Below are 13,703 nucleotides of genomic sequence, written 5' to 3' on the forward strand. Positions count from 1 at the left end.
GAGGCCCTCTCTGCTCTCTCAGGTGGATGTAAAGATCCCACGGCACTATTTCGAAGAAGAGCAGGGGAGTTCTCCCCGGTGTCTGGGGGCCAATATTCCTCCCTTAATCAACATAACAAAAACAAATTATCTGGTCATTATCACATTGCTGTTTGTGGGAGCTTGCTGTGCGCAACTTGGCTGCCGTGTTTCCCACATTACAGCAGTGACTACACTTCAAAAATACTTCATTGGCTGTAAAGCACTTTGAGACGTCCGGTGGTCGTGAAAGGCGCTGTCGAAATGCAGATCTTTCTGTTCACCCTTCTGCTCGCTGATCTACACTGACTCCCGGTCCTCCAACACCCCAAGTTTAAAATTCTCATCCTCGTGTTCAAATCCCTCCGTGGCCCTCGCCCCCTCCCTATCTCTGTAACCTCCTCCAGCCCCACAACCACTCCCGAGATCTCTGCGCTCCTCCAACTCCGGCCTCTTGCACATCCCCCACTTCCTTCACCCCACCATTGGCGGACGTGTCTTCAGTCGCTTCGCCCTAAGCTCTGGAATTCCCTCCCTAAACCTCTCCGCCTCTTCCCTCCTGCTTTAAGACGCTCCTGAAAACCCGCCTCTTTGACCAATCTCTTGGTCACTCCTCCCAACATCTCTTCCTTTGGTTCTGTGTCGATATTTTGCCTGGTTATGTTTCCGTGAAACAGCTTTGGCCATTTTTCTTATTACTTAATTTTAAAAATGTATCGATCTCAGTCCTGGGAGTTTCAGGTGTCCCCTCAGCATCCACAGCCCTTTGGGGGACAGAATTCCAGATTTCCTCCACCCTTTGTGTGGGGAAAAAGTGCTTCCTGATGTCACCCCTGAATGGCTTATCTCTGAGGAGAAAAATTGGCAAAAATATAATTTTTAAAGAGGAGGCGGATCACACTGCATTAAAGTGCTCAGGCCTCAGTGTGTTGCTGCTGGTACATTGCGGTCCAGGGACAGGATGTTGTTGTACAGGACAAGAGTTTTATCTGAGCTGAAGCTCGTTCTTGAATTCATTCCTGGGATGTGGGCATCGCTGGCAAGGACGGCATTTATTGCCCATTCCTAATTGCCCTTGAGAAGGTGGTGGTGAGCCACCTTCTTGAACCGCTGCAGTCTGTGTGGTGAAGGTACTCCCACAGTGCTGTTAGGGAGGGAGGTCCAGGATTTTGACCCAGCGACGATGAAGGAACGGCCGATATATTTCCAAGTCAGGATGGTGTGTGTGACTGGGAGGGGAACTTGGAGGTGGTGGTGTTCCCATGCGCCTGCTGCCCTTGTCCTTCTAGGTGGAAGAGGTCGTGGGTTTGGGAGGTGCTGCCGAAGAAGCCTTGGCGAGTTGCTGCAGTGCATCTTGTAGATGGTGCACACTGCAGCCACGGTGCGCCGGTGGTGGAGGGAGTGAATGTTGTTTGCTAACCAGTGGCAGCCTCTTCACATTATTAGACTAGCGTACATGTGTTGCTTGCTCACGTTGGCAGAAATTGCAATGCAGGCACAGAATATCGGATGTGGAGATGTCACCCTCACTGTGGTTGGCAGGACCAAGTGCCAGCTGCCTGATTTCCTCATTAGCTGAGATTGCCGGGCACCTGTCTGAATAATGCTCCATGCAAAACATAGCTTACATATGGTGCATCTTTTAAATTCATTTAATGCGGAACGATTGATGTGTTTAAGTGATTGCACAGTGCGGAGAATCCCATGAGGAGAATGAGAATGGTGCACATTAGAATGTTTAGCTCACGCGCAATTAGCTCGAGCGTTACAGGGACTAGCTACACAAAGGGAGCTAATTGGTCAGATAACAGCCAGAAAGATTTAGGTGAACAAATCCTCATTCCTCTTGTGCTCGAAGAGTGTTTCTCAAAAGAATATTGATGAAGATGAAAGGCTTCATCGGCCAGTTTTTTTTCCTTCCATCCGCTCATGAAGATGATTCATGTTGGGGTCTGGCTGGTTTCCAAATGTTATTGTGTGGGGGGGACTCCCTGTGAATATTGGCACACTCCCAGGGACCCCCTGTGACTATTGGTACAGTCCAGGAGACCTCCCCTGTGACTATTGGTACATCAACGCCAGATTCATCAGCCGCACTCACAAGACAGTCCAGAATGTCACCCGAGCACAACGCAACGCCATCCACGCTCTCAAGAACAACCGCAACATCGTCATCAAACCAGCAGACAAAGGAGGAGCCATCGTCATACAGAACAGAATGGACTATTGCAAAGAAGCATACCGACAACTGGACAACCAGGAACACTACAGACAGTTACCCGCAGATCCGACCAAAGAACACACCCGCCAACTCAACAGACTGATCAAGACCTTCGATCCAGACCTTCAAAGCATCCTACGCGCTCTCATCCCACGTACTCCCTGCGTGGGAGTCTTCTACTGCCTCCCAAAGATACACAAAGCCAACACACCCGGGCGTCCTATCGTATCGGGCAACGGAACCCTGTGTGAGAACCTCTTTGGATATGTCGAGGGCATCCTGAAACCCATCGTACAGGGAACCCCCAGCTTCTGTCGCGACACTACAGACTTCTTACAGAAACTCAGCACCCACAGACCAGTTGAACCAGGAACACTCCCCGCCACGATGGACATCTCGGCACTCTACACCAGTGTCCCCCACGATGATGGCATCGCTGCGACAGCCTCAGTACTCAACACCAACAACAGCCAATCTCCAGACGCCATCCTACAACTCATCCGCTTCATCCTTGACCACAATGTCTTCACCTTCGACAACCAGTTCTTTACCCAAACACACGGAACAGCCATGGGGACCAAATTCACACCCCAATACGCCAACATCTTCATGCACAAGTTCGAGCAAGACTTCTTCGCTGCACAGGACCTCCAACCAATGCTATACACCAGATACATCGACGACATTTTCTTCCTATGGACCCACGGCGAAGAATCACTGAAAAGACTACACGATAACATCAACAAGTTCCATCCCACCATCAAACTCACCATGGACTACTCCTCAGAATCGGTTTCATTCTTGGACACACAAATCTCCATCAAAGATGGACACCTCAGCACTTCACTCTACCGCAAGCCCACGGACAACCTCACGATGCTCCACTTCTCCAGCTTTCACCCTAACCACGTTAAAGAAGCCATCCCCTATGGACAAGCCCTGCGAATACACAGGATCTGCTCAGACGAGGTGGAACGCGATGGACACCTACAGATGCTGAAAGATGCCCTCGTAAGAATGGGATATGATGCTCGACTCGTCGATCGACAGTTCCGACGAGCCATAGCGAAAAATCGCATAGACCTCCTCAGAAGACGAACACGGGACACAACCAACAGAGTACCCTTCGTCGTCCAGTACTTCCCCGGAGTGGAGAAATTACGCCATGTTCTTCGCAGCCTTCAACATGTCTTCGATGACGACGAACACCTCACTAAGGCCATCCACACGCCTCCACTACTCGTCTTCAAACAGCCGTCTAACCTCAAACAGACCATCGTTCGCAGCAAATTACCCAGCTTTCAGGAGAACAGTGACCACGACACCACACAACCCTGCCACGGCAACCTCTGCAAGACATGCCAGATCATCAACACAGATACCATCATCACACGTGAGGACACCACCCACTAGGTATATGGTACATACTCATGTGACTCGGCCAACGTTGTCTACCTCATACGTTGCAGGAAAGGATGCCCCGGAGCATGGTACATCGGCGAGACCATGCAGACACTGCGACAACGGATGAATGGACACCGCACAACAATCGCCAGGCAGGAGTGTTCCCTCCCAGTCGGGGAGCACTTCAGCAGTCAAGGACATTCAGCCTCCGATCTTCGGGTAAGCATTCTCCAAGGCGGCCTTCGAGACACACGGCAACGCAAAATCGTCGAGCCAAGTTCTGCACTCATGAGGACGGCCTCAACCGGGATCTTGGGTTCATGTCACGCTACATGTAACCCCACCTGACGTAGAGTCATCCAGACTCGAGTCGTCATTGGCTTGTTCTCTCTACACAGATGCGCCCGAACCTGCTGTGATTTCCAGCAAAAAAAAAATCTTTTTTTTATATTGTTTTTTGTTTGTTTTTTGTTTTTCATACAGACCCCAGCATCTGCAACATTTGCTGCCTTGTGACCCCACCTCATTGTTCTTTGATGTAATGTTTTCCTGACTGACCTGTTTGGACACCATTCACACCTTTGATTGCTGTGATTATCTCTCTGCCGAGATGTGATAAAGGGCAGTTAGAAAGATTACCTGTAATCATCTGGCAGTGCTCTCTGACTATGTATGCTGTGTCTGTATGCATCTCTTCACTTCACCTGATGAAGGAGCAGCGCTCCGAAAGCTTGTGATTTCAAATAAAGCTGTTGGACTATAACCTGGTGTTGTGTGACTTCTCCCTATTGGTACAGTCCAGGAGACCCCCTGTGACTATTGGTACAGTCCAGGAGACCCCCCCCCCCCTCTGTGATGATTGGTACAGTCCAGGAGACCCCCCTGTGATGATTGGTACAGTCCAGGAGACCCCCTGTGATATTGGTACAGTCCAGGAGACCCCCTGTGATATTGGTACAATCCTGGGCAATGTTCTCCCTAATTTTTTTTGGGGGGGTACGCGGCCCCTTTAAGGGTCTGCGCGGTCCATTCATATTGAAAAAGCCGGTTCTGGGCTGCGCGGGACCGGCACAAGCCACGCGGCCACACAGCTTACAGGGAGCGATGCTCCTGGGGAACCCCCTGTGAATATTGATACACTCCTGGGGAACCCCCTGTGAATATTGGTGCACTCCTGGGGAACCTCCTGTGAATATTGATACACTGCTGGGGAATTCCCTGTGAATATTGATACACTGCTGGGGAATCCCCTGTGAATATTGATACACTCCTGGGGAACCCCCTGTGAATATTGATACACTCCTGGGGAACCCCCTGTGAATATTGATACACTCCTGGGGAATCCCCTGTGAATATTGATACACTCCTGGGGAACCCCCTGTGAATATTGATACACTCCTGGGGAACCTCCTGTGAATATTGATACACTGCTGGGGAATCCCCTGTGAATATTGATACACTCCTGGGGAACCCCCTGTGAATATTGATACACTCCTGGGGAACCCCCTGTGAATATTGATACACTCCTGGGGAATCCCCTGTGAATATTGATACACTCCTGGGGAACCCCCTGTGAATATTGATACACTCCTGGGGAACCCCCTGTGAATATTGATACGCTCCTGGGGAATCCCCTGTGAATATTGATACGCTCCTGGGGAACCCCCTGTGAATATTGATACGCTCCTGGGGAATCCCCTGTGAATATTGATACACTCCTGGGGAATCCCCTGTGAATACAGACACAATTTCAGGGAACTTCCAGTGAATACTGACCCCATTCCAGGGAAACTCAACAGTCCCTGTTATATTCCCGGGGAACCCCCTGTGAATACAGACACGGTCCTGGGGGGGTGGGGGGGACAGCACTACTGGGGCAAAGGACCTTTTTTTTTTGGAATGCAGCAATAGAAATAATATGCCTGTGAGTCAACAAATAAGGAAACGTAGAGAAATCTGACAACAGATTGATGGGAATGCATTGTCCCTGTGGAGCCCCCAGTATTTGGGACGCAGTTTGAATCCCTGTGATGGTGCATGTAGAAACCGTAGCCCATCAGCCCTTTTGGTGCCTTATTCACACGGCCATTGCGTGTCCCGTCTTGTCACTCGGACTTTGTGACATGTCTTGTAAAAATGTTCGTGCTGTGTCTACTTGAGCTGTGAAGAGCATCGAGCAAGGGCAATTACAGATTCTGTCTGTGCTTCTGTGTGCCAGGTGAGAGCTTCCTGTGCTGTATAACTCCAGGGTGGTGTACAGATCCGTCACTGCTGGTGGGAGTAGCTGAAGGGAAGGAATCGAGGCTATGGCACAATATTAATGGGCATTGGTTTAAGTGCAATTTTTTTCCTGTTCTGTATTTCTATCAATTGACTGAACAAACCCACTGACGTCGATTTATATTCAAATATTGACCAGCTACAAGATCAAAATTAGATTAGACATAAAGTACGGCACTTTATATTGCAGTTGGGCACTTTATTCTAATCAATTGTAGAATTTTCTAATAAAGTATTAGAATGTGTCGCTGTAAATGGGAGTTGAACAGCTAACCAGCTGCTACTATGGTACGGAAAGAGGACACAATCTCTCTCAAAAGAGTGTAAATTTTGATCCAGGCCTACAAACTCTCCCACATTCAGTTTGTGTGGGAAATCTCCATATCCCCTGCCCCGATATCCCCTGCCCCGTCTAAGGACCCTGATCTCCCACTTACTGTATATAGACCGTCTTGGGAATTCCCACCATCGAGTCATAACGGCGCAGAAGGAGGCCATTCGACCCATCGAGTCCGTGCCGGCTCTCTGTAGAGCAATCCAGTCAGTCCCATTCCCCCGCTCTATCCCCGTAGCCCTGCAAGTTTATTTCCCTCAAGTGCCTATCCAGTCTCCCGTTGAAAACATTGAGTGTCTCCGCTTCCACCACTTCCGTCGGCAGCGAGTTCCAGGTCCTCGCCACTCGCTCCTCCTCACATCCCCCCCGTATCTCTTGCCCAAAGCCTTAAATCTGTGTCCCCTAGTCCTTGTACCATCAACTAGTGGGAACAGCCTTTCCCCGTCTAGCCTATCCAAACCCGTCATAATCTTGTACACCTCTATCAAATCACCCCTCAACCTCCTTTGCTCTAATGAAAACAAATCCAGCTTCTCCAACCTGTCCTTGTAGCTAAGATCCCCCATCCCCGGAACCATTCTGGTAAATCTCCTCTGCACCCTCTCGAGGGCCTTCACATCCTTCCTAAAGTGTGGTGACCAGAACTGGAGATGCTACGGAGGTGAGGGTTTCCCATCGTCCACAGCGGCACTCTATGAAAAGAGTTACAGCCTTTGATAGAGGGCTTTCACCACTGCTGTAAATGATGGGATAGCCTCACCTCCATTGCAGCTGCTTGTTCTCCAGAAAAACAAAATGACCAGAGGAGACACTTGCAAGTCCCATGGCCAGGCAGAGAGAGAGAGAGAAATGAGAGGTTCCTGCGCTGGCTCACTTAACCACGTGAGAGCTGCAGGACAACCCACGTGTGTGAGAACCAGGTTCCACGTGGCTGTGATGTTTCCTGTGGTTGCATAGCCATCCAATGCCCACTGTCAAAAGGTCAGCGTGAAGAAATGGCACGTGGCAAGATACAGAGGGTGGACATTGCCTGTACCCTGGAACGGGTCCAGGCCTTTGAGAGCGGAGGAAGAAAAGATTTGTGTCTGAATCGAGTGTCAGCCATGGCTCAGTGGGCAGCACACTCACCTCGGAGTCAGAAGGTTGTGGGTTCAAGTCCCACTCCAGAGACTCGAGCACAAAAAGCTAGGCTGACACTCCCAGTGCAGTGCTGAGGGAGTGCTGCACTGTCGGAGGTGCCGTCTTTTGGATGAGACGTTAAACCGAGGCCCTGTCTGCCCCCTCAGGTGGATGTAAAAGATCCCATGGCCACTATTTTGCAGAAGAGCAGGGGAGTTCTCCCCGGTGTCCTGGGCCAATATTTATGCCTCAACCAACATAACAAACAGATTGGCCCAGAAATTCGGGTCGGGGGCTTCCCGCGGGTGCAAGCCCCCGACCTACACTTACCTAGCGTGCCAGCAGTTGAGCTCTGGGCCCCGTGGAATTCCTCTCCGGGGCCTGGCCCAGAGGCCGGCGCGCTGTGCTTGCGTGTCCCAGGGGCGTAGTTAGTGCGATGCATCCCCTGGGATCACGTGAGCCATGGGCAGCCAATCGGAGGAGGGAAAAGCCCATTCATAAGATTGACAGAAAGACCTGTCACAACGTATGAATGCTGAGGGCCCAAAACAGTAGTTAACCTTCAAATACATTTTTTTTAAATCACACTTTTTAAATAAACTATAAATTACATTTAAATTATTGTTTAAAATAGTTATTTAATTTTTGAAAAAAATAATTTTATAAAAAAACGGGGCTAAATATAAACTTACCTTGCTTTAAAGTATTTAAAAATAATAAACCTGTGGAAAAATGTTTTAATTTTAATTAATTGACCACTTACCTTTTTAAAATGCAGTCCTTATGCCTGGTTTTTACATTTCTAAAATCTAAAGACTTACCCTCACGGAAAAACCTGTATTTAAAAAAAAAACGTAAGTTCAAAGCGCACGCGCAGACTCCCGCGTGCACGCGTTCAACCTCTGAACCCCTTCGTTCAGGGGATCGGAAGTGCCGGTTTCCCGCGCATGCGCAGTGCATGCAAGAAACCGGCACTTCCATCGGGCCCACGTGTGAGTACCCCGTGCGTACTCACACGTTGGGACCCGAATTTCTGGGCCATTATCCGATCATTATCACACTGCTGTTTGTGGGAGCTTGCTGTGCGCAAATTGGCTGCCATGTTTCCCACATTACAACAGTGACTACACTTCAAAAAAGTACTTCATTGGCTGTAAAGCGCTTTGGGATGTCCGGTGGTCGTGAAAGGCGCTATAGAAATGCAAGTCTTTCTTTCTTTGAATCGGTGTGCAGTGCAGTCGGTTAACAACGTGATTTATGATATTTTCTGCATATCTACTGTAGTTTGCTAATTGTGCAGAGAAGGGTCATCAATAACCCACATTATCGTGGCATAAAGGTTATATTTGGATGATGGATTGTACGTGCACATGCAAATTATTAATGATTGTATCAGGCAACCGCCTTGGGGCATAACTGAAACAATCTCGGCCTGCATACAAAGAAGCACATGGTCTGAATCTAACTTTAAAGTTTAATTATATACAGGGTGCAGTGTTAAAGGCCATTCAGGCTTGATAACATCAAGGCCATAATGAATGATCTAGTTGGTTCTGGAAGGTGAGACTCGCTGCTAATTAAAGAGGGAGATAGCCGCCCTGAACTTTAAGTGACTCGCGCTTCCCTCGCCCAGCATTGAACTTGTTTGATTATTCATTGTCACCTTTTATAAGAACGTAAGAATTAGAAGCAGGAGTCAGCCATTCGTCCCCTCGAGCCTGCTCCGCCATTCAATAAGATCACGGCTGATCTTCTACCTCATCTCCACCTTCCCGCCCCATCTCCATATCCTTTGATTCCCCATAGCGTCCAAAAATCTATCGATCTCAGTCTTGAATATACTCAACGATTCAGCATCCACAGCCCTCTGGGGTAGAGAATTCCAAAGATTCACCACCCTCTGAGTGAAGAAATTCCTCCTCATCTCAGTCCTAAATGGCCGACCCCTTATCCTGAGACTATGCCCCCTAGTTCTAGACTCTCCAGCCAGGGAGAAACAGCCTCTCAGCATCTACCCTGTCAATCCCCCTCAGAATCTCATATGTTTCAATGAGATCACCTCTCATTCTTCTAAACTCCAGAGTGTATAGGCCCAATCTACTCAATCTCTCATCCCAGGAATCAATCCAGTGAACCTTTGTTGTAGAAAATAAATAGGAGCAGGAGTCGGCCATTTGGCCCTTCGAGCCTGCTCCGCCATTCAGTATGATCATGGCTGATCCTCCATCTCAATACCATATTCCTGCTCTCTCCCCATACCCCTTGATGCCTTCTGCGTCTGGAAATCTATCTCCTTCTTAAATATATTGAGTGACTTGGCCTCCACAGCCTTCTGTGGTAGAGAATTCCACAGGTTCACCACCCTCTGGGTGAAGAAATTTTGCAGGAAAAATCTTCTGGTCAAGTTGGCGATCACACTCCAACCTCTAGCCTCCAACTTCTCTCCCTCACTCCAGTTCGTATGTCAAGGGAATGTGCTGGCATTTTCCCCTTTTGTCGCTGGTGAATTCTAAATGCGCCACCTTCCTGCACACTCTCTTCCCTCCACCGTGCCTCGTGTTGTACTTTGACAGCCTGTAGCAGGGAGGCTGAGATGGTGGAGGAGCACTGGGGGGCGGGGGGGGGGAATGAGTTACAGTTGGGGGGACGGTGCGATGAGTCTGGATTTCACAAGTGAGGTGTAGCGAGAAAGAAAAGACTTGCATTTCTACAGCGCCTTTCACGCCCACCGGACGTCCCAAATCGCTTTACAGCCAATGAAGTACTTTGTGAAGTGGAGTCACTGTTGTAATGTAGGAAGCGCAGCAGCCAATTTGCGCACAGCAAGCTCCCACAAACAGCAATGTGATAATGACCAGATAATCTGTTCCAAGTGATATTGGTTGAGGGATAAATATTGACCCCAGGACACAGGGGGGAACTCCCCTGCTCCTCTTCTTCGAAATAGTGCCACAGGATCTTTTACATCCACCTGAGAGGGCAGACGGGGCCTCGGTTTAACGTCTCATCCATAGGACTGGTGCTTCTCAGCTTAGGGGGGAGCAAGAGGAAAATTCAACAGATGATAGCTGTGTTGATAAAGCAGAGCAATGTAACATTGGAGAGAGAGAGAGGCTGGAGGTGAGGGGGATCATCTATCACATCACAGGCATCCTCTTGCCCACAGGCATGTGGGACAGGTGATCTGAAATTGTTTGGTGATGTTTTTTGGAAACCCATCTCTAGGTTTGAAAGTTTCCTGAGTACTGCACAGATAGAGCTTCTGTGGCTCGATAAACAGCTCGCAAACTCTCCCTGAAACAACCCACTTGCCTAAGGCCAGAGGCATAGGTTGGCAGAGCCCAGGCTTTGGGACAACTCCCATCCCATCCCGCCCCCACCCCACACACATGTGCTTCAAGGGGGTATTGCTGGAGTTCAAACGTTTAAAATTCTCAGACGGCTTGACAGGGTAGATGCTGAGAGGCTGAAGGAGAAGTGCAACGAGACCTGGGTGTCCTTGTGCAGCAGTCGCTGAAGGTAAGCATGCAGGTGCAGCAGGCAGTTAAGAAGGCAAATGGTATGTTGGCCTTCGTAGCGAGAGGATTCGCGTACAGGAGCAAGGATGTCTTGCTGCAGTTGTACAGGGCCTTGGTGAGACCACATCTTGAGTATTGTGTGCAGTTTTGGTCACCTTATCTGAGGAAGGATGTTCTTGCCATGGAGAGAGTGCAGCAAAGATTCACTAGACTGATACCTGGGATGGCAGGAATGACGTATGAGGAGAGATTGGGTCGATTGGGCTTATACTCGCTGGAGTTTAGAAGAATGAGAGGGGATCTCATTGAAACTTATAAAATTCTAACAGGACTAGACGCAGGAAGGATGTTCCCGATGGTCGGGGAGTCCAGAACCAGGGGTCACAGTCTAAGGATAAGGGGTAAGCCATTTAGGACAGAGATGAGGAGGAATTTCTTCATCCAGAGAGTGGTGAACCTGTGGAATTCTCTACCACACAAGGCAGTTGAGGTCAATTCATTAAATATATTCAAGAAGGAGTTAGATATATTTCTTAAGGCTAAAGGGATCAAGGGATATGGGGAGAAAGCAGGGACAGGGTACTGAATTTGGATGATCAGCCATGATCTCATTAAATGGCGGAGCAGGTTCGAGGGGCCGAATGGCCTACTCCTGCTCCAGGTTCTTGGGTAATCTACCTCTCTGCGTCTCCCCCCCACACAAGTGGGCTCGTCACTGTTTCACACAGTAACAAACCAACGTCCCTCTCTATTTGGACTCTGCCCGGTGCTGCACAGTGGCGAGTTGTCGGTGCTGTAGTTTTGTCGATTCCCTGTCTGTCTGTCTTGCCTGTGTTGTTAGAGTCTCAGGGTTGTTAACGCTCTCCTGATGTTGCGCAGAGATACGGCGGCGAGGATCGAAGGACGCACCCAGCAAGCCGCTGCCCCTGTACGACACTCCCTACGAACCCACGGAGAACGGCGGAGACTCCGACGCCGAGAAGCTGGTCCCCCACCGACCCCGCGAGAGCCGCCTCCCAGAGGACGACGAGCGGCCTCCGGGCGAATACGATCAGCCCTGGGAATGGAAGAAGGATCGGATTTCCAAGGCGTTTGCAGGTAAATTGTCGAGCTGTTTCCTATTGGATGCCGAGGCGTGAATTAACCCGTTTATTTCTTTCTCACCGGGTTTCTCCCCCTCCTCTCCCCTTCCGAAGGGACCCGCTCTCGCTGGGCTCCAGCTCCGCGAGCATTGGCCCTTCCAGTACCTCACCCACCCAGCCGTCGTTCTTCAATTTCGCTACTCGACCATGGTGGGTGACACAATTGAGCTCGGTCCTGCCCTCGCCAACGCACGTGCGCACCTCCCACATCAGGAGTGGGAGCACGGGCATTATTTCTAACCCCTCCCCAGCCCAGGGGCGCTGGGGTCTGTTGTCCTGCCCTGAAATGCCACCCAAGCCGAGATTACCGAGATACGGTATCTGAGTAATGTGTGACATGCCATGTGGGGAGTGCATTGTGGCTCGGGAGGAACCCGTGACTTTGGACCTGTGGTTCCCAAAGCTCTCCCCCACTGGGGGTTTTCCTCGCCTTGTGTCTGGGTCTGTTGTAGACTCATTGATAGAGATTGATCGCTGCGATTAATCAACAACTCCATTATCATTGTATCGTGCGACTACCAGGATGGGAGAAGGCGAACTAGATGGACCTCGGTCTTTTTGTCGTTTAGCAATTCCTATGTTCCTGTTACCTAACGGACCTGGAATATAACGTGGACATTCTGGGTCATTATGGCTTCGTACCACACTGATCAGTGGATTAACGCACTGACTAAGTTAATGGCGGAACTAGTGCTGTTCATTAGGAGGACCTACCGGAGGCCAAGAAAGCAGCCAAAATGGTGGCCGGATTGAAGCCAGCGGTTTGAATTTGAGCCTGTCTTGGTGGGTCTCTTAAATTGGTCGCTGCTGAGCTGAACAAATCGGATCATTTAACTAACCGAGGAGCCTGTGATGGTTATTTTGTGCAGCTGGTGAGTCATTTGATTAGAGAGTAGCTGGTGACACTATGGCCAGATTTAGGACTGACTGACAGACTGTGCCTTCTGTGGTTAGCTCTGAAGTGAGGACATAGCGCAGTATTTAGCTGTGGTTACACACAGAGAGAGGGGGAGAGAGAGGGAGGACAGACAGACACAGGGAGGGGTAGGGAAATGAAAAGAGCAAGGCGAGAGAGGGAAAGTAAGACTTTGCATTTATATTGAGCCTTGTCATGACTCTCCAAAATAATCCCAAAGCACTTTGCATTCAAATAGCTATTGTGAAGTGCAGTCGTTGTTATGAAGGCCATCGCAGCAGCTATTTTGTGCACAGCAAGATCCCACAAACAGCGCGAGATGAATGAGCAGTCACTCTATTTTGGCGGTGTTGGTCAAGGAACAAATGTTGACCAGGGCAATCACCCTGCTCCTCCTTGAGTAGCAGCACAAGATCTTTTACGTCCGCCTGAGAGGGCAGACAGGGCCTCGGTTTAACGTCTCAACCGAAAGACGGCACCTCCGACAGTGCGGCACTCCCTCAGTACTGCACTGGGAGAGTCAGCCTCTATTATGTGCTCAGGTCCTGGAGTGGGACTTGAACCCACAACCTTCTGACTCCGAGGCGAGAGCATAGGGAGGCGAGCCACACTGGCACACAAGGTCTAGTTAGTCTATAGAGATTTGCTGGAGTAAGACTGGGCCATAGTGAAGACATGAAGAATCCACTGACACTTTCTGTGACATCCCAACAGTGCAGAGGGGTCCAGTTCAGGAGACGGGGAGGGTCAG

At 49.7% G+C, this 13,703-nt stretch overlaps 1 protein-coding gene across 5 annotated transcripts in view; it reads left to right on the forward strand.

The window, feature by feature from the left end:
• shf (Src homology 2 domain containing F) overlaps positions 1–13,703 on the forward strand; it is a 238,133-nt gene that overhangs the window by 99,353 nt on the left and 125,077 nt on the right. For all 5 annotated transcript variants that reach the window (XR_015074378.1, XR_015074379.1, XM_085972348.1 and 2 more), the window contains exon 3: positions 11,774–11,992. Coding sequence is in view for 3 of the 5 variants with exons in the window: in XM_085972348.1 (XP_085828474.1) it covers positions 11,774–11,992 (219 nt within the window). In the remaining 2 variants the exon portion in view is untranslated. The remainder of the gene's footprint in view (positions 1–11,773; positions 11,993–13,703) is intronic.

This window comes from Somniosus microcephalus, chromosome 32 (genome assembly GCF_052327205.1).
Source record: "Somniosus microcephalus isolate GS21.2 chromosome 32, FLI_Smic_1.0, whole genome shotgun sequence".
Classification (NCBI taxonomy): domain Eukaryota; kingdom Metazoa; phylum Chordata; class Chondrichthyes; order Squaliformes; family Somniosidae; genus Somniosus; species Somniosus microcephalus.